Below are 26,667 nucleotides of genomic sequence, written 5' to 3' on the forward strand. Positions count from 1 at the left end.
CATATAATGAAGATGATATGATTCCATTTGGGGGGAGGGTTCTTTTTCTCTTTCTTTTCTGTGAAGTTAGGCTATAAAATGGCTAATTCTTTCTCTTTTTGAAATAATAGATGTGTTTCCTAAAAAATTTATAGCATTCATATTCTTAGGGTTTCTCTAATTATATTTTCTTTAGTTTAAAAAATATTTAATATTTTGAGGAACTTCATCATCTTCCCTTTAATTTTTGCTTATGCACTAGAATAGAATAAGAAATATACTTTTTTTTTTAGAAATACTCTACTAAAATAGAACTTCCTTTATAGTATGCTGCCTAAGAATTACCAGCATATTATGGCCTTGACATTTGCAATAAAGGAAATTAATGAAAACCATCAGATTCTATCCAATGTCAGCTTGGGCTTCCACATCTATGACAGTTATTTCAATGCAAAGTGGAGTTATCATGCTGTGATACAACTCCTATCCTCATTGGAGAACTTTGTCCCCAATTTCAAATGTGGCATCCAGAATAATCTGGTAGCAGTCATTGGAGGACTGGATCCACTTGTCTCTCTTTATGTAGCAACTGTCTTGGATATCTACAAAATTCCACAGGTAAGACATATTTCTTTCTGTAAAGGTATAAAATAAATATTTATTTCCTTTCTTTTTCTCCAAATATATGCAGTTTTGCTAGTTTATTAAATCATACAGAACTTCAAAATTATACAGAACATTTGTCTGAAAGTGAAATGAAGCCCAACAGCAAAGAACTCCACACTTTAAGGGCCAGCACTGTGTCCATCTGTGCAAATCTGAAGCTAAGGCAGAAGCACATGGACATAGATATCCAATGATGTCTTGGTTTAATCAGTAAGATCTATATGCAGCCAAACTTCAAACAATTTGAAAAAAAGGAAGACAAAAATAACACACTAATTCTATGCTCTATTGATTTTGGCAGTCTCCCTCACTGATTACTTAAGCACTGAACCTCATGGCTGCAGAATGTAGAAAATGAATAATAATAATGATAAAAAGGCTTGTTTCCATGTAGAATTTAGACAAATGTGATGTATTAAGATAGAGGTGTGCATTTCACAGTGTATAGAGCAATTCTGATTGATTAGATAAACTAATCAGATTCTAATTATGCCTCATGCCAATGTTCATTCATTCCCAAGCTCCTTTCTTCTTAAGTCTCTCTCCCCCACCCCTCCAAACGCTGCAATTAGTGGTGGGAAGGTGCAGGAAAAATAATTCCTCATCCATACTACCACCAAAAACCTTATATTTAAAGTTCCAGATAAAATTGGTGGCTACATCCAAGAGTTCTGAGTACTTGTTTCACTGATTTCCAATTTCTAAGGATTTAAAAATAATAAGAAAGAGGATTATCAGGTTGAGTCAGGGGGAAAAACAACAACAATCTTTTACCACCTTAACTTGCAAACCTTCAAATATAATAGTATTCTTCAAATTATTGTTGGTACAGTATGTGCAAATTAAACTGTTACTTCAAACTACAACATGCATGTCAATATCATTGGACTCTTCTCCTTTCCCTCTACATCTCTCTGTAGCTCATATACGGCTCTCCTCCAGTGATGGATGATAAAACCCCAGGTCTGTCTTTCTATCAGATGGTGCCCAGAGAAGCCATCCAATATGCAGGGATTCTCTCTTTGCTTCTGCATTTCAGATGGCTGTGGATTGGCATCATTGTTATGGATAGCAATGACGGAGAAAGATTTATACAAATGGTTGTTCCTTTGTTTTCCCAAAGTGGTGTTTGTTTTTCCTTTATAGAAAAAATTCCTGAACCATCTTTTGATATTGATGGAAGAAAAAATATTGTATGGGGAGCAAAAATACATGATAAAATCATGCTCAGTGAAGCCAATGTATCAGTGGCCAATGGAGACTCTTATTCCATGGCTTTTTTTAGATGGTTTCCATATCTATCCGAACTAGAACATGTGTCTAAGAATCCAAAAGGTAAGGTGTGGATACTAACAGCACAGGTGGAACTCACTTCATTTGTTTTTCAAAGGGATTGGGATGTAGAATTTTGCAATGGAGCTTTGTCCTTTGTAATACACTCCAATGATCTACCAGATTTTGAGCTATTTCTTAAAAATAAAAACCCATCAAGCCGTAACAGAGATGGTTTTATTGTGGACTTCTGGCAACAGGCCTTTGGCTGTGTGTTCCCCAATCTAAGTCCAGGCAAAGTGGAAGGAGAGATTTGCACAGGGGAAGAGGACCTGGAGAGCCTTCCGGCAACTTTCTTTGAAATGCAAATGACTGGTCACAGCTACAATGTCTACAACGCTGTTTATACATTGGCCCATGCTTTAAATGGCATGTTTTCAACTAGAGGACTCAAATATAAAGGAAAAAGAACTGCTAGTGAAGTGAAAGTTAAGGATCAACTCTCATGGAAGGTATTTGTTGAAAGTTAGAATAACCCCATGATTTGGGTTTAACATGAAGCTTCAGCAAATGTAGTAAAAACCCCTACCAAATTCTCAGCATCCTTCCTTGTTTGTTTTCTTTCCCCAACTACAAAGGTCTTCCACTCTGAGCACAGGGAGTTAATGATGGCATGCTTTGCTTTGAGTCAGGGGTTAACTTCTTTCCCCATTCAACCAGTTTGAGTCAATTTTCTCATTACGATATATTTTTGGCCTGAACCAGTCTGATGGCAGCAGAGGTGGCTTCTTCTACTGCATCTCCCAGGACACATTTATTTTTGTGCTGAAAAGTAGAAAGGGTCAGATTTCCAATGTTATTTGGACTGTATAATGAACATATGACTTCATTTTCCCAAATCAATGCTGATTTGTATAGTTTGTCCCTGTGCTCAGCATTAAAACCCTTCTAATGCTGTGAAGCTCAAGCACAAGAACAAGGATGCTGGTGAGAAAATCAAAAGTTGGAAAGGAAATGTGTTTATTTTAAAAACACAATATGAATATGATTTAACACAGCATAGTTATTTGATAGAAATCTCCACTAGAATTCAAAAAAGCATATTGAAGACTGGAATCACTTTGGCCTTCAATCTTATAGTTATAATCTAATTGGAATATCTGAAAAAAATCAAATTTAGGAGCATCATCTAATACAAGTATTCTGGCAAGTTGTTATGCATGATAGTATCTATCTGCTTTTCTTGAATTTATAGTTTTCTTTATTTTTGCCTTTTCCCTTTCAATCCAGCTTCACCAATTTCTGAGAGCCATCTCCTTCAACAACAGTGCTGGGGAAACAATTTCTTTTAACCAGGATGGAGAGCTGATAGCTGGTTTTGATGTGATCAACTGGATTGTTTCTTCCAACCAGTCCTTCCAACGTGTGAAAGTTGGGAGGATGGACCCCCAGGCCCCTCCAGACAAAGTGTTCACCATCAACAAGGATGCTATAACATGGCACAGTTGGTTTAATCAGGTAGAACTGCTTTTACTGTGGAAAGGCATACAAGTAAGAACTGGTCCCATGTAAAATGAAAGTCAAATATTGCCTTGGGTTACAAGGGAGCTCAGGAGGTGATGCATAACAAATGAAGTTCAACCAGCTTCTGCACTTTTTTGTCTGCTCCTGATTAAACTGAAACAGTTTCAGGAGACTACAACAAATATACATTTCATTCCATTAGATTCCTATCATTTTGAATATTTTAATATTGCTTTTAAAATTAAAAAGATTTTTTTTCTCAAAATGGTTACACTGAGAAATTTAATATGTAAAATAAAGCAAAAAAAAAAAAAAAAATGAAGCAGACCTATTCCTAAGTAATGTACTAAAGCTGATAATGATTAAGGATATTCTTACAAAAGAGCTTATTCTATGTTTCTTTGAGAAGAAATGTAACTAAAAATAAGAACATACCTTTCAAAGTATCCACATCATCACTTCTCTTCTATAGTTTTTACTATTATTACTGGTCATTAGATTTGAACATATACAACATTAAAATTAAGCTGAATATTAGCCATGAATTAATACATTATTCACATAGCCTTGGTGTCATATTCTGATGGGAATATTTGAGAAGGAGATATACTTCTATTTCCCCCTTCCCATTCTATTTACAAAATGCTGGGAAATACATAGGACATTTCCTTCCATCACTGGTAGCAATATTGGAAAAGATAGCTCAAGAGGAATTTCCTGGATGAAAAAAAAAAATGGCAATTTGAAGGTTTAATTATTCTGATGTGTGTTCTCCTTTTTTGTGGCTGGATTAGGCACAACCTGTCTCTCTGTGCAGTGAGAGTTGCACTCCAGGTTCCAGGAAGAAAATGAGGGAGGGGCAGCCATTTTGTTGTTATGATTGCATCCCATGTCCTCAAGGGAAGATTTCAAGCAAGAAGGGTAAGCATGTTAATGTACCTTTTTATCAGGCATGTATGCTGCAATGTAGAATGGGATGTTTGATCTGTTTGGGTAGGATTCTTTAGGAATAGTGTCTTTGTTGCTTGTATTGACTGAGATGTTCATGCCTGAGGATTCAAGGGACACCTATTATAATAGTGCTATTGAATCACAGCTGACTTAATACATCCTGTTGTTGAAAGTTTAAGGAACGAAACTTACTACACTATCCTTACTACCTGAGGCAGGTTTGGCAAATGGCTTTTGTATCTTACCTGAAAAAGCAGTGCAGAATCTAAGATACCAGAGCTACATGTAACTCTTGGATCTTATGCCCCAGTCCCAGGAGACTTCTACATGTTTTCATCATATTGGAAGTTGTAATATGAGAGGAAAGGGAAAGTATTAATAAATGTAGTGAACGCAATTGATTTACATTTACTTTTAATAAACAGGCAAGGGATTGTTTTTGAGGATTATACTCTCAATCCCATTCTATATATGTTTTCTTAGAAATAAATGTCACTCAGTTCAGTTGTACCAATCCAAATTGTGGATAGGATTTCCCCACTATTTTTCTTTAATAAAATTAACTGAGAGAGAAGGAAAGAGAGAGAGAGAAACTGAGTTAAAATAACACAAGTATTGGGAAAGTGCAAACATGATCCACTTCATCCAATCCATTTCATCTGAAAATCATTTTGGACAAGCCCATTCAGTTCCACAAACTGAGTTGTTGAACATTAATGCTCATTATTGGATTCATTTGTGACCTGAATGGTGTGAGGATTTTATGTTGTTGTTATTATATCTTCATCATCATCATCATCATCATCATCATCATCATCATCATCATCATCTCTTATAGTGTTATATTTTAATTTTTTTGGAATTAAATCTTTTGTGTAAAAAGATTAGGCAATTGTTTTATTGTACTGGTGAAGTATTGCAAAGTTTTGCACAGTCCTATTAAAAAGAAATATAGTTCCAATTAATTAGAATGACATGTCATTAGAACTAATTTTATTTTTTAAAATATTATATATCCCACATATTTCTACATGAAAAAAAAAGAAAGGAAAACTAGAAAGGAAATAAAAAGGGTATCTATCTCTATCTCTATCTCTATCTCTATCTCTATCTCTATCTCTATCTCTATCTCTATCTCTATCTCTATCTCTATCTCTATCTCTATCTCTATCTCTATCTCTATCTCTATCTCTATCTCTATCTCTATCTCTACCTCTACTAGACAACTCATGACCTGTTGGGTCATTGTTTCAGAGATATTTCCTTACATAAACAGAGAAACAGAATAATCAAGGTCAAAAAAGCAGTGGGAGTGTGAGCAACTTATGCAATGTTGCTGTTTTCCCCTTTGACTTGGCCTGTAGGAAGCTGGCAGGGAGCATCAGAAATCTCTCTTCCTTCCTTCCTTCCTTCCTTCCTTCCTTCCTTCCTTCCTTCCTTCCTTCCTTCCTTCCTTCCTTCCTTCCTTCCTTCCTTCCTTCCCACATATAATATAGACTTGTGTCATTTTCCCTCCCCTCATGACTCTCGGAAGGGCCCCCATGAAGCTTCCTCCTCCTCCTCTTTGGCACACCAGTGGAACTGCCTGCCACTTTGCTGGGGGGAGGTGGAACAAAGAGAGCCATGGACCATGAAGAAAACTGCACCCCTGCTCCCCATTCTGGTGTGTCCCCAAGGGCCCCATCCCTCAAGGGAGGAAGAGGGCTCACACGTCAACCACCAGCAACCTCAGCCAACACTAACTCATCAGCAGGCATCCAAGTTGCTCCCTCATCCTTCACTCAATGCCCATAGCCATTAAGAGATTTCAAATTTCTGCTTCGATTTCAAACCAGCCAATTGCCGCTTGCCCATTGGGCCTTGCCATCAGCCTATTGGGTGCAGGTGCCAGGAGGAGGCAGAAAAGAGGTCAGGGATATGCTCATGACTATTACATGACCAATCACAATCACTGACTTGAAGCAGCCACAAATTCCCCAAATTTCAATCCTACAGGGGTAACGGGTCCTGGATTTTGGACGCATTCTGTAAGTTAGCCCATTTGAAGTGCCTTTGTTCAAAAATTCTTGCCCTATGATCCACTGTTTCACCCAGCTGAAGATTACAGACACGAGAGTTTTACTAGTTATAGATACGCACAAACATACATGCATATATACAGAGAGATAGAGATAGAGATAGAGATAGAGATAGAGATAGAGATAGAGATAGAGATAGAGATAGAGATAGAGATAGAGATAGAGATAGAGATAGAGATAGAGATAGAGATAGAGATAGAGATAGAGATAGAGATAGAGATACACACATGTATATATACAGGTAGACCTCACTTAATGATGGTAATTGGGACCGGAATTTCTGTCACTAAGCAACGCAGTTATAAAGCATTATGCCACATGACTGTGCCACTTAGCAATGGAAATTCCAGTGCTTCTGTTAGCTGTCATTAAGTGAATCACTGCAGGTCATTAAGCAAGGACATCACATGCTCCCATTTGAGACCTCCTGCTGGGTACCCCATTGGCTTTGCTTATAGGTACCTGGCAGTGAATGATGCAAATGGGAATCAAGCAACCACGGGGATGATGTGACTGATGTAAGTATGAGGACTAGTTATAACTACCACATGTACAGCACTGTCATAATTTGAACAGTCACTGAACAAGTGGTTATTAAGCTAGGGCTACCTGTATATAAGTAATGAATATATATAATCACTTTTGTTTGAATTAAGTAGCATTTTCCAAAATCATGGCCATTCCCTAAGTAAGTATGAACACATTAGACAACCTGCATTAATTGTGGCATGTTTGCAAGTTTTATATCAGAAAGTGAATTTATATATTTTTTTCTCCCAGATATGAATGACTGCTATAAATGTGCAAATGAAAACTATCCAAGCAAGACCCAGGATTTCTGCATTCCAAAATCTGCAACCTTCCTGTCTTTTGAAGAACCTTTGGGACTCTGTTTAGGGTTGCTTGCTGTTTCCTTTGCTCTGATTACAGCTTCCATCATTGGAATATTTCTGAAGCACCATAACACTCCCATTGTCATAGCCAACAACCGGAGCCTCACCTACACACTCCTCATCTCCCTCCTACTATGCTTTCTATCAGCCTTGCTTTTTATTGACCAGCCTGGGAAGGTCTTGTGTCTTCTCTGCCAAACCACTTTTAGTATAATCTTCTCAGTGGCTGTTTCTTGTGTGCTGGCAAAAACCATCGTCGTTGTTCTGGCTTTCCTGGCCACCAAACCAGGATCCATATTGAGAAAATGGGTGGGGAAAAGACTCGCCAATTCTATTGTACTTTCCTGCTCCCTTATTCAGATGGGCATTTGCACTGTGTGGCTGTCAACCTCTCCCCCCTTCCCAGATGTTGACATGCACTCAGTGGAGGATCAAATGGTTCTGGAATGTAATCAAGGTTCTGTGACTATGTTTTATTGTGTGCTGAGCTATTTGGGCTTTTTGGCCATGGTGAGTTTCACCATGGCCTTTTTTGCCAGGAAGTTACCAGATACTTTTAATGAAGCCAAGTTTATCACATTCAGTATGTTGGTTTTCTGCAGTGTTTGGTTATCCTTTGTTCCAACCTACCTAAGCACCAAAGGAAAATATATGGTAGCTGTGGAGATCTTCTCAATCTTAGCTTCCAGTGCTGGACTGCTAGGGTGCATTTTTCTTCCCAAGTGTTTCATTATTTTGTTGAGGCCTCAGTTGAACAACAGGGAACAGCTGAGAAACAGAAGAAACTGAATAGTTTATACATGTGTCTATGTCATTGCCATCTGTAATCTAAATATGTGTGCATTTTTTTCAGTGTATTATATATATAATGCAAAGAGAGAGTGTTAGGGAGTTGTTTTTGGCAATATACTCTTTGTTAGCCAGCTTCTTTTATTATTTTATGCAGTATGCAAAAGAAAAAAAGTCTCTTGATTTTAATTGAATCATAGAATTATTTCCCATTATATGCTTTTCTCTAGTTTTTCAGGATAAAAGACTAACTAGAGAATTTTATCCATGCAAATAGCAATTTACAAGAACAATAATGTGTAAGAAACCTAAAGCAGTTACTTTTTAAAAAATAATAATTTGCAATATGTGGTAAAACAACTGACCTAATTTAAGAAAGATATGCCACAGTATAAATGTTGCTATTCTGTGTTCTTATATGATCTATAAATGTTATCAATCTTATTAATAAAAGAAACATTTTTTTTTCAAAATCAGGTTAAATGTTGTTCATTATTCTGAGACCCACTAGGTGGACCAGACCGGGAAATCAACTCCACAAGAAGGTTAAGACTATTTTTTTGAAAGTGGCTATAATTACCGAATCTTGCAAGTTTGATTGTGCTGTACCTCCTCCCCTTCTTATTCCTGCTTGAATTAGGATGGTGTCTGTCTGAGCTGGTTTCTGCTTGTTTTGGATTTAAGCCATGTTTTTTTTTTCCCTTGTTACTTTGGTAACACATCTGGCCTATCTGTCTCAAGGTCATCTTTCTTACTCTCTACAATTACTCAACTTTTCATTTTTAGGGGGAGCACAAGAATGGAAGGGGACTCTTAGCATCATTATCATTAACCAAAGCAATTTCGGATTCTAATAACAAACCCCAATTTCCATATGTTCTGCAATGAGAAATTCATTGATAAAAGTAAGGACTATATTTCTCATCCTGGATACATTACAAAAGAAAAAAAAAAGTGGTTGTCCCAATTTCTTCAAAGATATTTGACCAAACATAGGGATAGGTTTGAAATGGCTATCAAAGACAAAACTATATATATGAGTGTCTGGATAACATAATGGTTAGAGTACCACTCTTTCACATGGGAGACTGGGGTTTGAATTCTGACTGGTACCTACCTTACCAGTAGGGGTCCTTGGGCAAAGAGCCCCTAACACTTTTCCTGCCACCCTCAGATATGAGAGTGACACAAACTAAGAGAGTCGTGCCAGCTCGGACATTGCCCAGATTAACAAGGTCCATGCCAGATGTTGGGGAACCAGGACAATCTGATGATAAGTGGGCTACGGGAAGAAACCATACACGGACAAGACAAGAGAACTTGGAATTGATGGAATGCTACTACAACAGTAGACCTAATGAGAGGGGATATATGAAATATATGAGGGAACTATGGATAGACAGAAAACATACCTCCACACTAACTGAGAAACAGCTAGTTCCCCAACACTTCAACATAGTGAAGAGGAAGATTTCACAATTTGAGATAGACCAACTACACATTACATCCCAGACTCAAGAAGACTCAGAGGAACAACTGGACATGCAGCTAACATCTGAAGCTGGAATGTCATGGCTACCCCCTCCATTACAGAGCACAGCAGCTGATATGAGGCATAAGATCATGGATAAAAAAGCTACAGTCAACCCTTGAGATTACCAAGGCTCAGTGGAGAAGTACTATCAGATAGTATGCTAGAAGATACCAATACAGGCCTCATGACAATCTCTACTACCACCGTAACTCAAACCAATGAAGTGATATATGCTACAGTCATTGTAAGCCAGTGTCCTGGATGAAACCCAGAGCATCCAGGAGTACATCAGTAAGGTGGCACTCATAGATGAACTGCTGAGAGAATGCCTGAAGCAGCAGAAGACATGGGAGGAAGTTCAAGCCAAGGAAATCCCACGGCAAGACAAGACCTGCATGGGATGTACCATTGACAGATAGCTGAGGTGGCTGATATTGGGAAATCCTATCACTGGCTGAAATGGCTGGACTAAAAGATAGCAGTGAGGCACTGATCATAGCAGCACAAGAACAGGCACTAAGCAACAGATCTGCAGAAGCAGGGGTCTACCACACTAGGCAGGACCCAAAGTGCAGGCTGTGCATAGAGCCCTCAGAGACAATCCAACACATAGTGGAAGAGTGTAAGGTGCAGGCAGGAATAGCATACACTGAATGCTGAATGGCACAACCAAGTAGCTGGCACTGTGTACAGCAATATCTGCATAGTGTATGGAGTAGACCCTCCCAAGTCCAGATGGGAGATTCCACAGAAGGTCATGGAGAATAACAGGGCTAACATTCTGTGGGACTTCCAGATCCAGACAGACAGGCAGACATTGTGGTAGTAGACAAGGACTGAAAGATAGTGGTGGTGATAGATCTAGCGGTGCCAAATGACAGCAACATCAAGAAGAAGGAGTATGAGAAGCTGGAAAAGTACCAGGGCCTGAAGGAGAGAAGATGTGGAAAGTAAAGGCCAAAGCAGTCCCAGTGCTCATCAGAGCTCTCTGTTCAGAAGAGTGCAGTGCTAGGAACAACTAAGATACTGCCCAGAACCCTCAAACTCCCAGGCCTCTGATAGAGGACCCAAGATTGAGGAAGACACATATCACCTATAGGGGTAAGAGGGGTTTTTTTGTTTGTTTATTTTTTACATACACACTCACATATACACATATGCATATACATGCATACATACACACAAACATAATACATCTCAGTATAGCAGTGTGGCAATTTATTATATAATCACACTCATGGCCAGTGGGGTTGTGGTGAATTCTTGATTACTTTTTTAATGTTTTAAAGAGAGAGAGAGAAAGAGAGAGAGAGAGAGAGAGAGAGAGAGAGAAAACAAGCAAGCGAAAGAAAGAAAGAAAGAAAGAAAGAAAGAAAGAAAGAAAGAAAGAAAGAAAGAAAGAAAGAAAGAAAGAAAGAAAGAAAGAGCCCAACAACATCAAATTATAAGGGGCTTTCATACCGGCATGCAAATATGTATATTTTATGGATATGTAAATACATATCCATATATTGTTGTGACAAAAACCTGGCTCATCTAAAGCAGAGTTTTTCAAACCTGGCAGCTTTAAGATGTGTGGGCTTCAACTTCCAAAACTCCCCAGCCAGCAGAGGTCCACACATCCTAAAGTTGCCAAGATTGAAAAACACTGCTCTAAAGCAACCAAATCACTTTGAAGATACATCATAATTTTTATTAGGCATGCAAACAATACAATGTACACTGAGTTCACAAGAAAGCACTGGCAGTTTGTTGAGCAGCCCTGAGCAAAGACCCATAGCTTATATATCTTTGGTCTACTACATATTGAAGACAAGAGAAAGAAAAAGGCACAGTGTAAATTTTAGCATGATGTTTGAATGTTTTTGATAAACCTATCTGGGTGACCTTAATAAGAAGGAAGCAATCATTATTTATCCCTTTCTTCTAGGTCAACAAGGCAGCTATACTGCCATTGAGATATAGCCAGTGAATGTCAACAATTTGGTTTACTGGACCATTCATTCTTGTCTGGTTCTTCCTCCTGTCACCATTCAGTCAACTAAGCTGTTTTATTACAAGGGCACTTTGTTGTTGTTGTTTAGTTGTTAAGTCATGTCCGACTCTTCGTGACCCCATGAACCATATTGCACCAGGCCTTCCTGTCCTTCACAGCCTCCCTGAGTTTGCTCAGTTTCATGCTCATTGCTTCAGTGATGCTATCTAACCATCTCATCCTCTGCCGTCCTCTTCCCCTTTTGCCTCCAATCTTTCCCAGCATCAGGGTCTTCTCCAAAGAGATCTCTCTTCGCATTAGGTGACCAAAGTATCTGAGCTTGAGCTTCATTATCGATCCTTCCAATGAGCAATCAGGGTTGATTTCCTTTAAGATTGACCTCCTAGCAATCCAGGGGACTCTCAAGAGTCTTCTCCAGCACCACAGTTCAAAGGCATCAATTCTTCGGCGCTCAGCCTTCTTTATGGTCCAGCTCTCACAGCCATACATTACTACTGGAAAAACCATAGCTTTGACTATGCGGATCTTTGTCGGCAAGGTGACGTCTCAGCTTTTTAATATGCTATCTAGGCTTGCCATAGCTTTCCTCCCAAGGAGCAAGCGTCTTTTAATTTCATGGCTGCAGTCTCCGTCTGCGGTGATCTTGGAGACCAAATAAATGAAGTCTGTTACTGCTTCCATTTCTACCCCTTCTATTTGCCAGGAATTGATGGGTCCAGATGCCATGATCTTAGTTTTTTTAATGTTGAGTTTCAAGCCAGCTTTTGCACTCTCCTCTTTCACTCTCATCAAGAGGCTCTTTAGTTCTTCTTCACTTTCTGCCATTAGGGTGGTATCGTCCGCATATCTGAGGTTGTTGATGATTCTCCCTGCAATCTTAATTCCGGCTTGTGATTCTTCCAGCCTGGCATTTCTCATGATGTACTCTGCATATAGGTTAAATAAGCAGGGTAACAGTATACAGCCTTGTCGTACACCTTTCCCTATTTTGAACCAATTGGTTGTTCCATAACTGGTTCTAACTGTTGCTTCTTGTCCCGCATACAGATTTCTCAGGAGACAGGTAAGGTGGTCTGGTACCCCCATCTCTTTAAGAACTTGCCACAGTTTGTTGTGATCCACACAATCAAAGGCTTTTGCATAGTCAATGAAGCAGAAGTAGATATTTTTCTGGAACTCTCGTGCTTTCTCCATGATCCAGCGAATGTTGACGATTTGATCTCTAGTTCCTCTGCCTCTTCAAAACCCAGCTTGTACATCCGGTAGTTCTCGATTCATGTATTGCTGAAGCCTAGCTTGTAGGATTTTGAGCATAACCTTGCTAGCATGTGAAATGAGTGCAATTGTGCGATAGTTTGAGCATTCTTTGGCATTGCCCTTCTTTGGAATTGGAATGTAAACTGACCTTTTCCAATCCTGTGGCCACTGTTGTGTTTTCCAAACTTGCTGGCATATTGAGTGCAGCACTTTAACAGCATCATCTTTTAGTATTTTAAATAACTCAGCTGGAATACTGTCATCTCCACTAGCTTTGTTGTTAGCAATGCTTCCTAAGGCCCACTTGACTTCACTCTCTAGGATGTCTGGCTCAAGCTCAGTGATCACACCAGCGTGGACATCAGGGACATTAAGATCTTTCTTGTATAGTTCTTCTGTGTATTCTTGCCACCTCTTCTTAATCTCTTCTGCTTCTGTTAGGTCCCTGCCTTTTTTGCCCTTTATCATGCCCATCTTTGCACTAAACGTTCCTTTCATATCTCCAATTTTCTTGTAGAGATCTCTAGTCTTCCCCATTCTATTGTTTTCCTCGATTTCTTTGCATTGTTCATTTAAGAAGGCCTTCTTATCTCTTCTTCCTATTCTCTGGAAATCTGCATTCAGTTGCTTATATCTTTCCCTTTCACCCTTGCTTTTTGCATTCCTTCTTTCCACAGCTATTTGTAAAGCCTCATCAGACATCCATTATGCTTTCTTGCATTTCTTTTTCTTTGGGATGGTTTTAGTTGCTGCCTCCTGTACAATGTTACGGACCTCCGTCCATAGTTCTTCAGGCACTCTGTCTACCAAATCTAATCTTCTAAATCTATTCATCACCTTCACTGTGTACTCACAAGGAATATGATCTAAGTCATACCTGAGTGGTCTAGTGGTTTTCCCTACATTCTTCAATTTAAGCCTAAATTTTGCAGTAAGAAGCTCATGATCTGAGCCACAGTCAGCTCCTGGTCTTCTTTTTGCTGTCTGTATAGAGCTTCTCCATCTTTGGCTGCAAAGTATGTAATCAATCTGGTTTCGATATTGACCATCTGGTGATGTCCATGTGTAGAGTCGTCTCTTGTGTTGTTGGAAAAGAGTGTTTGCTATGACTAGCTTGTTCTCTTGACAGAACTCTATTAGCCTTTGCCCTGCTTCATTTTGTACTCCAAGGCCAAACTTGCCTGTCATTCCGATTACTCCTTGACTTCCTACTTTAGCATTCCAATCCCATATGATGAAAAGGACATCTTTTTTTGGTGCTAGTTCTAGAAGGTGTTGTAGGTCTTCATAGAAGCGGTCAACTTGAGCTTCTTCAGCATCAGTGGTTGGGGCATAGACTTGGATGACTGTGATATTGAATGGTTTGCCTTGGATATGCACTGAGATCATTCTGTCGGTTTTGAGGTTGTACCCCATTACTGCCTTTCCCACTCTCTTATTGACTATAAGTGCAACTCCATTTCTTCTAAGGGTTTCTTGCCCACAGTAGTAGATATAATGGTCACCTGAATTAAATTCACCCATTCCCGTCCATTTCAGTTCGCTGATTCCCAACATGTCGATCTTCAATCTTGTCATCTCATGTTTGACCACATCCAGCTTGCCTTGGTTCATAGATCTTACATTCCAGGTACCTATACAATATTGTTCTTTACAGCATTGGACCTTCTTTTCATTTCCAGATACATCCACAGCTGAACGTCCTTTCGGCTTTGGCCCAGCTGCTTCACTCTTTCTGGAGCTACTTGGAATTGCCCTCCGCTCTTCCCCAGTAGCATATTGGACACCTTCCAACCTAAGGGGCTCATCTTCCGGAGTCATATCTTTTAGCCTTTTAACATTGTCCATGGGGTTTTCTTGGCAAGGATACTGGAGTGGGTTGCCATTTCCTTCTCCAGTGGACCACATTTTGTCAGAACTCTCTGTCATGACCTGTCCGTCTTGGGTGGCCGTGCACGGTATAGCTCATGGCTTCACTGAGTTACGCAAGCCCCTTCGCCACGACAAGGCAGTGATCCATGAAGGGGAGGGCACTTTGAGCAGTTCACATATACCAATTGTGTATAGGGATCCAATTCTTGGTTAATTTACTGTTTGTGACAAGTATTTTAATTTTTGCATTATTGTAATTGTTTTATTTTATTTTATTTTATTTTTTTGCCACCCAGAGTAACTTGGTGAGAATGGGCAGCTATAAAAAATAAATGAATGAATGAATGAATGAATGAATGAATGAATGAATGAATGAATGAATAGGGGGTGGGATCTCATAGGTTTGGTAGTGAATGCAGCTCATAACCCTTTTACCACCACAATGTACATAAAACTGTCTATACAGTTTCTGTAGAGAATGACAACATTTCAGTGTAATCATCTAGACAAGATCTAAATCTATAAGTAACTCATTCCTAGGATAAAACTAATATGTGATCTTCAGTCTACTAAGTAATTCAGCATCTACATTGATCGTTCTAATGTTGAAAGACTAGTCACGTATCAATAAGATTTTTCATTCTTCAGTCCTTAATTCTTGCTGATTTGCTGAAATAGTTTTGCACTCAGTGCAAACCATGATTAGAAAAAATGGGGAATAGGCAAAGTAGGAAAAGATTGTGGCAACTTGGGAACTTTTTTTAAAAAATAAAGGTTTTTCCAAAGTATTTTCCCCCCCTTATAGATAAATCTGTTGAGAAATATTATTTGTTGCTCAAGGTAATTGTCTGGATTCAGGGACAACTAGAGAAATATGGGGATTCAGTTTGGTTAAGGCACCAGGCTAGAAATCTGAAGACTGTGAGTTCCAGTACTGCCTTAGGCATGAAGGCTCTCTCTCAGCCCAACTCACCTCACAGGGTTGTTGTTGTGGGGAAAATAGGAGGAGGAAGGAGTATTAGGTATGTGTGCAGCCTTGAGTTATTTCTCTCAAGGCTGCAAACAAAATCTAGCAAATTTTTTTGAGCAAACTCCGGGAGGCAGTGAAGGACAGGAAGGCCTGGCATGATATGGCTCATGGAGTCACAAAGAGTCGGACATGACTTAACGACTGAACGACAACAAAAAATCTAAAAAAAAGAAAAGAAAAGAAAAGCATATTCATTAGTCACGTTGAAGAAGTTCTAGGTATATGGTTTAAATAACATTTGCGTTTGTTTATTGTCCCTGCCTTTAATGGACTTTTTTTGTACAATCACCTCAAGTGAGTTTGGAGAACCTGTCTCAAACTTTATTTAGTGTAATCACTATAATTAAAGTTGTCTGTCAAATCTTCTATGGAATTGCAACTGCTATGACCAAACTAATGACAGCCTGCGTAGCATGGCATAAAACTACCCACTAATAGTCAGAAATACAGACTAGGCAAGATCAGACTCTTTATATGTTGTGTTCTAAGGCTCAGGTGAAGCATTCAGCTTAAGCCAGTGTAATTCTAGATTTGGCATTTTCATGAGGGTGGTATAGATGGACAAACTAAGGAAAAACCCATCCACTTAGGATGACAGTATTATCACTTTTGCTGCTAGTGCTGCTTCCTCATGTGACATGCCAGCCACCCACTGTGAGATGCAGCACCCATCATTCATATAACCCACTTCACAAGTATCATCAGGCAGGAGACCTCTTAATTGGTGCCATTGTGTCTCAGAGTTTTATTTTCTCTGATAATGAAATAGAGTTCATAGAATATCCTCTATCAGCATCAGTGGGTGATTTCAAGTAAGGAGCTATTTGTTTTAATAAAGTTGAGAGAAGGCAGGCAGGCAAGCAAGCAAGCAAGATCTTCAGTTCCACAAGAGAAACCTTATTTGGGATATGGTGATAGTTTTAACTGATGTGATTTTCCCCAATGTAAACTGTCAAATTAACAAGTCAGGATGAGCTTTAAGTCCCCATCCATAATTTTAAGTGCATTCGTTTTATTTTGTTTTTTTCCCCTTGTTCTCATCATATTCTCTTATCACTCTACTCTAAATGGATAGGTTCCCCATGTCCTATTTAGTAATAACTGATTAGCAGTACAGCCTATTTAATGAATGAATATGCATGTAATAGTATAACACTAACTTATGAATGGAAAAGTATTTTACCTCACAATGTCCAGCTAATCAATCATCCTCAAATTAAGAATATTCATTTCAGTATAAATATAGTACTGTGAGGAGGAACTATAATATTGTTAGTTGTTTAATCTTTTTTTTTTTTTTGTAGGCTATCTTATGCTAAAGTTTCCATTAAAAGGAGATAGCTTAAAATGTAATAATTATTTCTAGTAAAGATGATTTAATGAATGACAGTGACAATCATTTTTAAGGTGAATTCTTATATGAGATGCAACTCTTTTCCTAGTGTAGTGCTTAAAAATTACCAGCATATCCTGACCTTGGCATTTGCAGTAAAGGAGATCAACAAAACCCCTCAGATCTTACCCAATCTCACCGTGGGTTTCCGCATTTATGACAGCTATTTCAATGCACAGCGGACATATCATGCCACCATGCTTCTTATATCATCTTTTGAGAGATTTGTCCCCAACTATTCATGTGATACTCAGAATAACATTATAGCAGTCATTGGCGGTCTTGATGCCGAAACCTCCCTTCATGTTGCAACTCTTTTAGATACTTACAAAATTCCTCAGGTAAGGCATATGTTGATAATCTGTGTATATGCTCAGTATGTTTGTGTCTTTGGCATGTGTGTTTATATATCTAGATTTTATTTTCTGGATTGGAGACTGAAATATATGCACTTAAAATTAGAGCCAAATTAAATTATGGGGTCTACAGTAGAGATCAGTAGTTTCATTTTTTTCCATAAGCAAAGACCGGCTCCTATGCCTAGATTTTATGTACATTGCTCATGTTTACATACCCCTACATTTATTATTATTATTATTATTATTATTATTATTATTATTATTATTATTATTATTATTATTATTATTTACAAATGTATATATTATTCATTATTTGCTCCTGGAGATTAAGATGGGACACAAATTCATAGCATAGCTTTAGTAAGGTTGTAGACCAACCTTTATACATAATTTTCCCCATAATTCATTAAAACAACAATAAAAAGGAAGTGGAAAGAAAAGAAAGTTAGAGATGGGAGTTAAAGTTAAAAATATGGCAATAGTACAGTTGTGTTGAAAAATGTTTGCTGCCTTATTTTCATAGTAGCCAGACCAAATTTGGCTACATTGTGAGTGCTGTTATAGTCTGTCAGGGTGAAGAAGGTATACCAATTAACAGGTCTGCCTGGATGTTCCTTTATGAAAGGTCTAATTGTCGGTATACCAAGTGTACCCTCTTGCAAATTTTCCTCACAAAAACAATCCTGAGAAGTAGTTTTGAAAATAAAATACAACAAAGCATCATATTACTCAGATACTGGGAGAGAAGATATCCTGTTTTTGAAAATGAACATTCCAGTCCCAGAAGAAGAACCACCTAAAAGGATGGAAATACATGTAGAATCACATAAATGGGAGGTAGGACATAAATGAAATGCAAGAAAGCAATATACCTTTTATAGGAGTCCATTTTTAAATTATGGCACAATTACTGACATTGCGGTAGCCATCACAACCACAACGTTGTGTATCTAACATTTTTAGGAGAAGATGCAATGTTGTCTTACACTCCAGTCTCAACCTAGAGCATAAGAACAATCATGCTAATTGCTTAATAGAGTTTTGTCCAGGCTGCTGGTATAATACACTCAAAATGTTTTGAATATTTGAAAACAGAATGCAGTGTTATTCCAATCTCTTCTTATTCAGCTAATTTATAGTCCTGCTCCTGAAAGAAATAATGAAGCCCAAGGCCTTTCTTACTACCAGATGATTCCCAGGGAAGACCTTCAGTATGAGGGGATTCTCGCTTTGCTTCTGTTTTTCAGATGGACATGGGTTGGAGTCATTGTGATGGATAATGACAATGGAGAAAGAGTCCTACAAACAATTGTTCCACTGTATTCCCAAAGTGGTGTTTGTTTTGGCCTCATTGAAAGAATCCCTACACTAAGATATGTTACTGCATTTGATAAAATGATGGCACAAGGAGAAAAGATACGCCACAAACTAGTGCAGACAAAAGCAAATGCCATTGTGGCCTATGGAGAATCTTATTCTATGGCATATTTTAGATGGCTTACAATTTTAATGGAGAACCAAACACTACAAGGAAAAGTATGGATAATGACAGTTCAGGTAGAACAAATTTCATTCATCTATCAAAAGGACTGGAATGCAGAATTGTTCCATGGTTCCTTAGCTTTCACAATTCATGTCAATTACATACCAGGATTTCATCAATTTCTTGAGAGTCAAAATCCTTTTCATGTACCTGAAGATGATTTCATAAAGACCTTCTGGGAAGTTGCCTTCAACTGTAGGCTCCCAAATACAGATGAAGGTGATGAGGGGAAGAACATTTGTTCAGGGAAGAAGAAGCTGGAGAGCCTTCCTGCCTCACTGTTTGAAATGAGCATGACCGGCCATAGTTACAGCATCTACAATGCCGTCTATGCTGTAGCTCATGCTCTGCAAGACAGGTCCTTATTCAGACCCAAAGACAACATAACGGTGGGCAAAGGAAAATGGAAGGGACAACATCAAGAGTTTTGGCAGGTAACTGATCAAATATGACTTTTTTCCTTATATGAATAGCTCTTAAACTGTAAAGAACACTTTCTTTAGAAAATTATTTCTGCACTGTTATTTTTCATCTTTTTCTGCTGTATCAATTTATTCATATCAATTTAAATTCATGTTTGAAATCATAGTAAGCCTAGGGAACATTCTATAGCGATATGAAAATATATTAACTCCATCCCCCCCCCCCCAGTTTTCAGTTTTCCAACAGTGAATTCATTTTGATGAATTTTCACATTCATTTTCTGAAATTCTTTTGAAACAAAGACAAATTCTTTTGAAACATGAGAATTCACCTGCATCTTCATAAGCATACCTCTATTTTTGTTAGCAATTTCCTTTAATTTTTCGATTTTAATGTAAGCATTACATTTGCACTTTTTCCATTTTATGCTCTTTTTGGGGGGTATGTGCAGATTACAATTTAATTTTTTATATTATTATTTATCATCATCATCAACAGGGATTTACATTTGAGTATGTTTCAGTCAATGCATACATTCAAAAAATTGAATTGGATAAGTTTCTAGAAAAATATGGACTCTTTTCCCCCAAAAAAATCCCTAAAACAGTGTTATGGTCTTCTGATTTATCCAGTGTTCCCTTCAGCAATCTCTGGCTCATAAATTGAAAACATTGTTTCTAACAGATTTCTCCAGTCATGTCTTCATTCCATTTCTGCCATTAGAAATTTTATTCTTAAATACACAAGTACAACTTTTTCTAAGTTCATGTTTTTCCTTCTTCCATCTAGCTCCATTATTACCTGAAAATGGTCTCCTTTAATAACAGTGCTGGGGATAGGTTTTTTTCAATCACAATGGAGAATCCATGTCTGGATTTGATGTGATAAACTGGATTGTTTCTTTCAACCAGTCCTTTCAACATGTGAAAGTTGGGAGAGTGGATCCCAAGGCCACCTCAGGCAAAGTGTTCATCATCAATGAGGATGCTATTACTTGGAGCAATTGGTTTAATCAGGTTAAACTTTTATAATACATTTTATACAATACATTTTGGATTGACTGATTGATTGATTGATTAATTGATTGATTATATGTCATTAAGTTGTTTTTGACTCCTAGTGATGACATAGATTTTTTCCATGACAATCTAACCCTAACCTGGTCTTTCAGGACTTCCAACAGTGTGCATTTTACGTAGTAGTGCAGAAAGCTGAATTTCTGCAGTACCATGTAAAATGAATGCTGTTTTACTGTTGGGATAGCATCTTTCATTACGTTAGGACACAAAGCAGCAGACACATAATGAAACAACTGAGGATCAACAAGTATCTATCCTGATTATTCCTTTAATAGCAGCAGGAAAGCTGGAAAAAGAAAATTATATCTCATTGGATTCCTATTGATTTCAATATTTTTAAAATCATAGCAGATTTTTATTAAGTAGATTGCACTGAGTAAATCAATAATTTCAATAAAGAAAAAAAATGCATGTATTATAAACACAGGGCTGCAGCTAGACTTAGTCATTTCCATAGAACTCAAACTGTTAATGTGTAAATGAAATCCTATTGATTTCAAAGGGTGGGCTCTAATAATATTTAAGAATACAACCAACAACAAAATACTTTTCAGATTGTCTACCTTATCATTCTCTTCCTCAACTATTAGAAATACCATTTCTGCTTTCTAGATATGGATTATAATATAAGATTATAATACACAAACAAATACACACACACATACACACATATGTACATACATACAAACACACAATGTGAAATGTTAATAATTTGTTATAGATTATACATTGAATAATAATTATATATTATCACTTAGGACATATTCTGATGGAATGTTTGAAACAGAGATATTATTGCCCTTTTCCCTCCCATTTCATTTACAAAAAACTGGGAAATACACACGATGTGTCCCTTCATCACCTGTTGCAATACTGGAAAATTTAGCTCCTAAGATATTTCCAAAGAATTCCACATTGAACATTTCACTATTCTCATCTCTCTCTCTCTCTCTCTCTCTCTCTCTCCCCCCCCCCCAATTCTCTCTCTCTCTCTCCTTGTTGGATTAGGTACATCCTGTCTCTCTCTGCAGTGAGAGTTGCACTCCAGGTTCCAGGAAGAAATTGAGGGAGGGCCAGCCATTTTGTTGCTATGATTGCATCCCATGTCCTCAAGGGAAGATTTCAAGCAAAAAGGGTAAGTGTCTTAATACACCCTTTATGAGTCATAATGGGTACAACATAGAATAGGATTTTATTTTACATTTTAAACATCATGTTTGAATTTGTGATGTGTTAATGTGGGATCAAATGGTGAGCATTTAATAATTAATTATTGCAATATTTTATGAGTCAGATTGTTTTTGAACAATACTTCATTGACTGAGGTGTCCATGGTTCACTGTTGAAGAAGAACTATGATAGTAGAATTTTATCATCACAGTTGACTTACAAACACTTTATGTTTAAAGCTTAAAAATACCTACAAGGTTAATTGAATTATTTTTTAAGGCATCTGGCAGCCAGGTGAGCATGAACCAGGTTTGGCAAAAGGCTCAATGATTCTGTATGTGCTAAGTTCCTGTAATGCCATTCCCTTTCACTCCTCTTTGAAGGTTTATTGATATCAGAATCTCCTATAGTGAAAAAATACCATTACTGACAAGAGCAGGGTAGGGGCTTACAGTTGGTAAATCCTATAGTCCTTTCCCAAGGACTGTGGCTATAGTTGTATCTGAGTGAAATAGTACACAGCCTGAGACCTCAGAGCCACATATAGCATCTATATGGGTACAGGTTCTGGAATCTTCAAAGTCTGTTACTGCATTAGAAGTTTTGAGAGAAAGGAAAAGTTATTAATACATGACTGAAGTGTAATCATTTGAATTATACTTAATTTCAATTACCATTCAAGGAAATATTTCCTGGCCGCATCCATTAATTTTGGAGGATGTCTTCTAACATATTATTCAAGTGCTATAGGTGACTCTCAAATCAGGAAAAACTGTAGATCTCATTCTGTGCAAACTGATTCAGAAGTGAACTCTTGCTTACTTAATAGGACCTTTCCAACCTATGTACAGTGGAACCTTGGTTCACGAACTTAATTTGTTCTGCGACTCTGGTCGCGACCTGAATTGGTCGCGACCCAAAGCAAATTTTCCCATAAGGTTCAATGTAATTACCGTTAATCCATTCTGGTGTGGAGGACAGGGAGGTGGCTATTGCTTGGAGGGAGAGTCCCCCTCCCTACAACCACATGTCAGGGGCGGAAAACGGCCGTGGACCACGTGTCAGGGGCAGAAAAATGGCCACGGACCACGTGTCAGGGGCGGAAAAATGGCCACGGACCATGTGTCACGGGCGGGAAAATGGCCGCGGACTGTGTCATGGGAGGGAAAATGGCCGCATATCCTGTTCGTAACCCGAGGCGGAGTTCGCAAACCGAAGCAAAATTTTGCAGCCGGAGCTGGTCGTCGCCCGAAAAGTTCGTGAACAGAACCGTTCATAACCCAAGGTTCCACTGTATACACTTTCTTTAACTTTTTTGTTAATTAAATATCTCAAAAAAGAGAGACCATAACAAAAAATAAAGATATGCATGCTGTATCCTATCGTACTAAACAAATCAATCTGATTTGAAAATGGTATTGATTAGAAAAGCCCATTCAAATCGGCATGCCAATGTATTAAATAAGTTTGTTCAAGTAAAGAAATTTAGCAAATTATTTGATGCAATAAACTGTTGACTCTTCGCTATATTGATTAAATGTGACATAGTTTTCTATACTACTGATAAATATTTGCATTACATGAATTATGAATCATATAAATTAAATTATTCAAATAAATGGTAAACACCCAGGATTTCATTAAAGTGTTATTGCTCAAACATATTAATGAAAACAGAAGGAAATCACAGAAAGAAAAATTGTAAAGAAAATACAAAATTATACTTGCTTACAATATTAGTAACCACTTTTATTTTTTTTAAGAAGACCAGATCTGAAATGTGGTATTAATAAAAAATCATGGCTCTTCTTCAGATCAGTAAGTTGGTAATACAGTGGCATATTAATACAGTTTTATATAAGAAAGCGAGTTTACAAAATATTTTTTTTTCCCAGATATGAATGACTGTTATAAATGTGCAGATGAAAACTATCCAAGCAAGACCCAGGATTTCTGCATTCCAAAAACTGTAGCCTTCCTTTCTTACGAAGAACCTTTGGGTCTTTGTTTAGGGTTCTTTGCTGTTTCCTTTGCTCTGATTACAGCCTCCACGCATGGAATATTTTTGAAGCACCACAAGACTCCCATTGTCATAGCCAACAACAGGGACCTCACCTACGCTCTCCTCATCTCCCTCCTGTTCTGCTTTCTATCCGCTTTGCTTTTTATTGACCAGCCTGGGAAGGTCTCGTGTCTCCTCTGTCAAGCCACTTTTGGTATAATCTTCTCAGTGGCTGTTTCTTGTGTGCTGGCAAAAACCATCGTCGTCAATCTGGCTTTCCTGGCCACCAAACCAGGATCCGTATTGAGAAAATGGGTGGGGAAAAGACTTGCCAATTTCATTGTTCTTTTCTGCTCCCTTATTCAGATAGGTATTTGCACTTTGTGGCTGTCAACCTCTCCCCCCTTCCCAGATGTTGACATGCACTCAATGGAGGATCAAATTGTTCTGGAATGTAATCAAGGTTCTGTGACTATGTTTTATTGTGTGCTGAGCTATCTGGGCTTTTTGGCCATGGTGAGTTTCACCATGGCCTTTTTTGCCAGGAAGTTACCAGACACTTTTAATGAAGCCAAGTTTATCACATTCAGTATGTTGGTTTTCTGCAGTGTTTGGTTATCCTTTGTTCCAACCTACCTAAGCACCAAAGGAAAATATATGGTAGCTGTGGAGATCTTCTCAATCTTAGCTTCCAGTGCTGGACTGCTGGGGTGCATTTTTCTCCCCAAATGTTTCATTATTTTGTTGAGGCCTGAGCTGAATCATAGAAAACTGATAAGGAAAAGAAAGACCTGAAGAAATTACATATTTATTTGGTTATCACTTGGAATCTAAATGTATATTTTTTGCTTTTGCTTTTTATTTAAGGGTCAGCTTGTGAACTAGCATCTATTATGATTACTTTATGCTGAAAGAAAAATGTCTCTTGATATTTATTCAAGAATATTAATATATTATCTTTTTCTTTATTTTTGTAAAATAAACTAGAAAATATATTAATAAAATAGTTTTCAAAAATATCATTTACAAATCTAAGAAACATTCTTTCTTTTAAACCAGTTGTTTTTCTAACATTTATTCAAACATATAGTTTTTAAAACAGAAATGTAATATTCTCAATATTATTTAGGGCCTTGTACAAAACAGTATAAGTACATTACACTGTTTTGTACAACAGTACACACAATATTTTAAATAATTAATAATATTAATAGAAGAAATTCTGCCCAAATTCAACCTAATGTTATGCCTTACAGAACCCATCAAAATCTTTCTTCTTCTTCTTCTTCTTCTTCTTCTTCTTCTTCTTCTTCTTCTTCTTCTTCTTCTTCTTCTTCTTCTTCTTCTTCTTCCTTACTCTTACTCTTACTCTTACTCTTACTCTTACTCTTACTCTTACTCTTTCTTTTGTTTTGCCAAAATAATGCTTCTATGCTTAGGAACACTCATGCAGCAACTATCTCAATTCTCTAAAACCATTGTGTCTTTTCCTGGGATGGTACAGCCATCTTCTGCAGCCACTATGCAAATCCATAAGAAATATATATTTCATTTAAGAGTTGCACAGTAGTGCTACACGTGAACCTATATGTGCATTGAATCACCTGTTTGCCTTCACATCTGAACTCCTGCAGTACTGTAATACAGAAGTACTTTTCTTGGCAACAGAGAAAAATCTGTGGTGATGCTGGAGCTTGAATATGAGTTCTGCCTCATTGTTGTGTTCTCCTGGATATGGGGATCACAAAGCCTCTTTCCTAACTCCAGCAAGGAAGCAGGAAGCTAAAAAGGGGAAAATGGGATTAGCTATCCTTCTGAAGTTGCTAATGATCAAATCAGCTTTAGAAAATGCATGGTAACATTAATCCCTGAAAGCAAGGGTTGTCAAACCTCCAGCAGGCTACTGAAATACTAGAATGTACTGGTACATTTTGAAACAACTCACCTATCCCATTATTTTATTATAATAATAAATTAATGTGAAACATTTAAATTAATAACACTACAATTTACATTTTAATTAATAACCCTGAGGATTCCAACCATAGTATTAACAGTCTTTTATATATTGGACTGAAGAGTACCATAATACATTTCTACTGGAATCATTACACTATATGTTATTGAACAGGATTAAATATTCTGGAAGTCCAAAAATGAAACTATAATAAATAACCAATGAAGCAATTTAGTATTTGAGATATAAAGGCAATCAAATAATAAACAGATTGACAATGGGGGAGGGAATAGAGCACAAATAATACTTAAAGCTAAGCATACCAATCAATCAAATAAGAAGCAATAATATTTTACGAGAATTAAGTACATTGTTAATTCAATGAGAGAAAGGCAAGAAGTTTAGACAGTAGCATTTTTCCTTCAGTGAGAGAAAAGCAGAATGTTTAGAGAGTAAAAAAAAAAAAAAGGTTCATCAAACATATTAACAACATTGTAGAAACTCAGCTAGTGGGGAAAGCTAATAGAAGGTTGAGAGGGCACCAATTTGTCTGATGCATACCAAATAAATGAAGTTAAAATGTGGTTGCTGAGAAGCACTAGGCTGAAATACACAATGAGTATGCAGTGGTATGTGAGAACTGTATGTTTCCCTTCACTGATGACTGAATTACACAGCTAAATGTGTCAAAGATACAAATTGTCTAAAATTCAAATTCCTCCTAATACAAATACATGAACAGCAAGTTCTATCAGTCAGTCAGTCAGTCAGTCAGTCAGTCAGTCAGTCAGTCAGTCAGAGAATAAATTAAGAAAGGGGGGGGAAATTCTTACTTAAAAGTCAGTAGAGTACAAAACCTCCATTGGCTGACGTTGAGAGAAGGACCTCCCTGGATCACAA

General features: G+C 37.6%; 4 protein-coding genes across 4 annotated transcripts; all 4 read left to right on the forward strand.

Moving 5' to 3' along the window:
* The first annotated feature begins 333 nt into the window (after positions 1 to 333).
* LOC148215750 (vomeronasal type-2 receptor 26-like) lies at positions 334 to 2,447 on the forward strand. The gene is made up of 2 exons (XM_088142449.1): positions 334 to 597; positions 1,566 to 2,447. Exons 1-2 carry the CDS (start codon positions 334 to 336, stop codon positions 2,445 to 2,447), a joined length of 1,146 nt encoding a protein of 381 aa, XP_087998575.1.
* Positions 2,448 to 2,898: 451 nt separating this feature from the next.
* Positions 2,899 to 8,152, forward strand: LOC148215751 (vomeronasal type-2 receptor 26-like). Its single transcript, XM_088142450.1, has 4 exons — positions 2,899 to 2,904; positions 3,208 to 3,435; positions 4,236 to 4,362; positions 7,251 to 8,152. Exons 1-4 carry the CDS (start codon positions 2,899 to 2,901, stop codon positions 8,150 to 8,152), a joined length of 1,263 nt encoding a protein of 420 aa, XP_087998576.1.
* Positions 8,153 to 17,224: 9,072 nt separating this feature from the next.
* LOC103058576 (vomeronasal type-2 receptor 26-like) lies at positions 17,225 to 19,588 on the forward strand. The gene is made up of 2 exons (XM_007442497.2): positions 17,225 to 17,575; positions 18,722 to 19,588. The coding sequence occupies exons 1-2, from the start codon at positions 17,225 to 17,227 to the stop codon at positions 19,586 to 19,588; spliced, it is 1,218 nt and encodes a 405-aa protein (XP_007442559.2).
* A 775-nt stretch (positions 19,589 to 20,363) lies between these two features.
* On the forward strand, positions 20,364 to 24,605 carry LOC148215752 (vomeronasal type-2 receptor 26-like). The gene is made up of 3 exons (XM_088142451.1): positions 20,364 to 20,575; positions 21,647 to 21,773; positions 23,704 to 24,605. The coding sequence occupies exons 1-3, from the start codon at positions 20,426 to 20,428 to the stop codon at positions 24,603 to 24,605; spliced, it is 1,179 nt and encodes a 392-aa protein (XP_087998577.1). The 5' UTR covers positions 20,364 to 20,425.
* The last annotated feature ends 2,062 nt before the right edge of the window (positions 24,606 to 26,667 follow it).

Source organism: Python bivittatus, unplaced genomic scaffold, assembly GCF_059951505.1.
Source record: "Python bivittatus isolate LINGU-HERP-01145 unplaced genomic scaffold, Pbiv_v1 ctg000440_np1212, whole genome shotgun sequence".
Taxonomy (NCBI): domain Eukaryota; kingdom Metazoa; phylum Chordata; class Lepidosauria; order Squamata; family Pythonidae; genus Python; species Python bivittatus.

Coding starts and splice junctions, on each gene's coding strand:
- LOC148215750 (XM_088142449.1), top strand. CDS start 334: ATGGCCTTGACATTTGCAATAAAGGAAATTAATGAAAACCATCAGATT. Junction 598..1,565: donor ATATCTACAAAATTCCACAG/GTAAGACATATT, acceptor ATCTCTCTGTAG/CTCATATACGGCTCTCCTCC.
- LOC148215751 (XM_088142450.1), top strand. Junction 3,436..4,235: donor GGCACAGTTGGTTTAATCAG/GTAGAACTGCTT, acceptor TGGCTGGATTAG/GCACAACCTGTCTCTCTGTG. Junction 4,363..7,250: donor GAAGATTTCAAGCAAGAAGG/GTAAGCATGTTA, acceptor TTTTTCTCCCAG/ATATGAATGACTGCTATAAA.
- LOC148215752 (XM_088142451.1), top strand. CDS start 20,426: ATGTCTGGATTTGATGTGATAAACTGGATTGTTTCTTTCAACCAGTCC. Junction 20,576..21,646: donor GGAGCAATTGGTTTAATCAG/GTTAAACTTTTA, acceptor TTGTTGGATTAG/GTACATCCTGTCTCTCTCTG. Junction 21,774..23,703: donor GAAGATTTCAAGCAAAAAGG/GTAAGTGTCTTA, acceptor TTTTTTTCCCAG/ATATGAATGACTGTTATAAA.
- LOC103058576 (XM_007442497.2), top strand. CDS start 17,225: ATGACAGTGACAATCATTTTTAAGGTGAATTCTTATATGAGATGCAAC. Junction 17,576..18,721: donor ATACTTACAAAATTCCTCAG/GTAAGGCATATG, acceptor CTTCTTATTCAG/CTAATTTATAGTCCTGCTCC.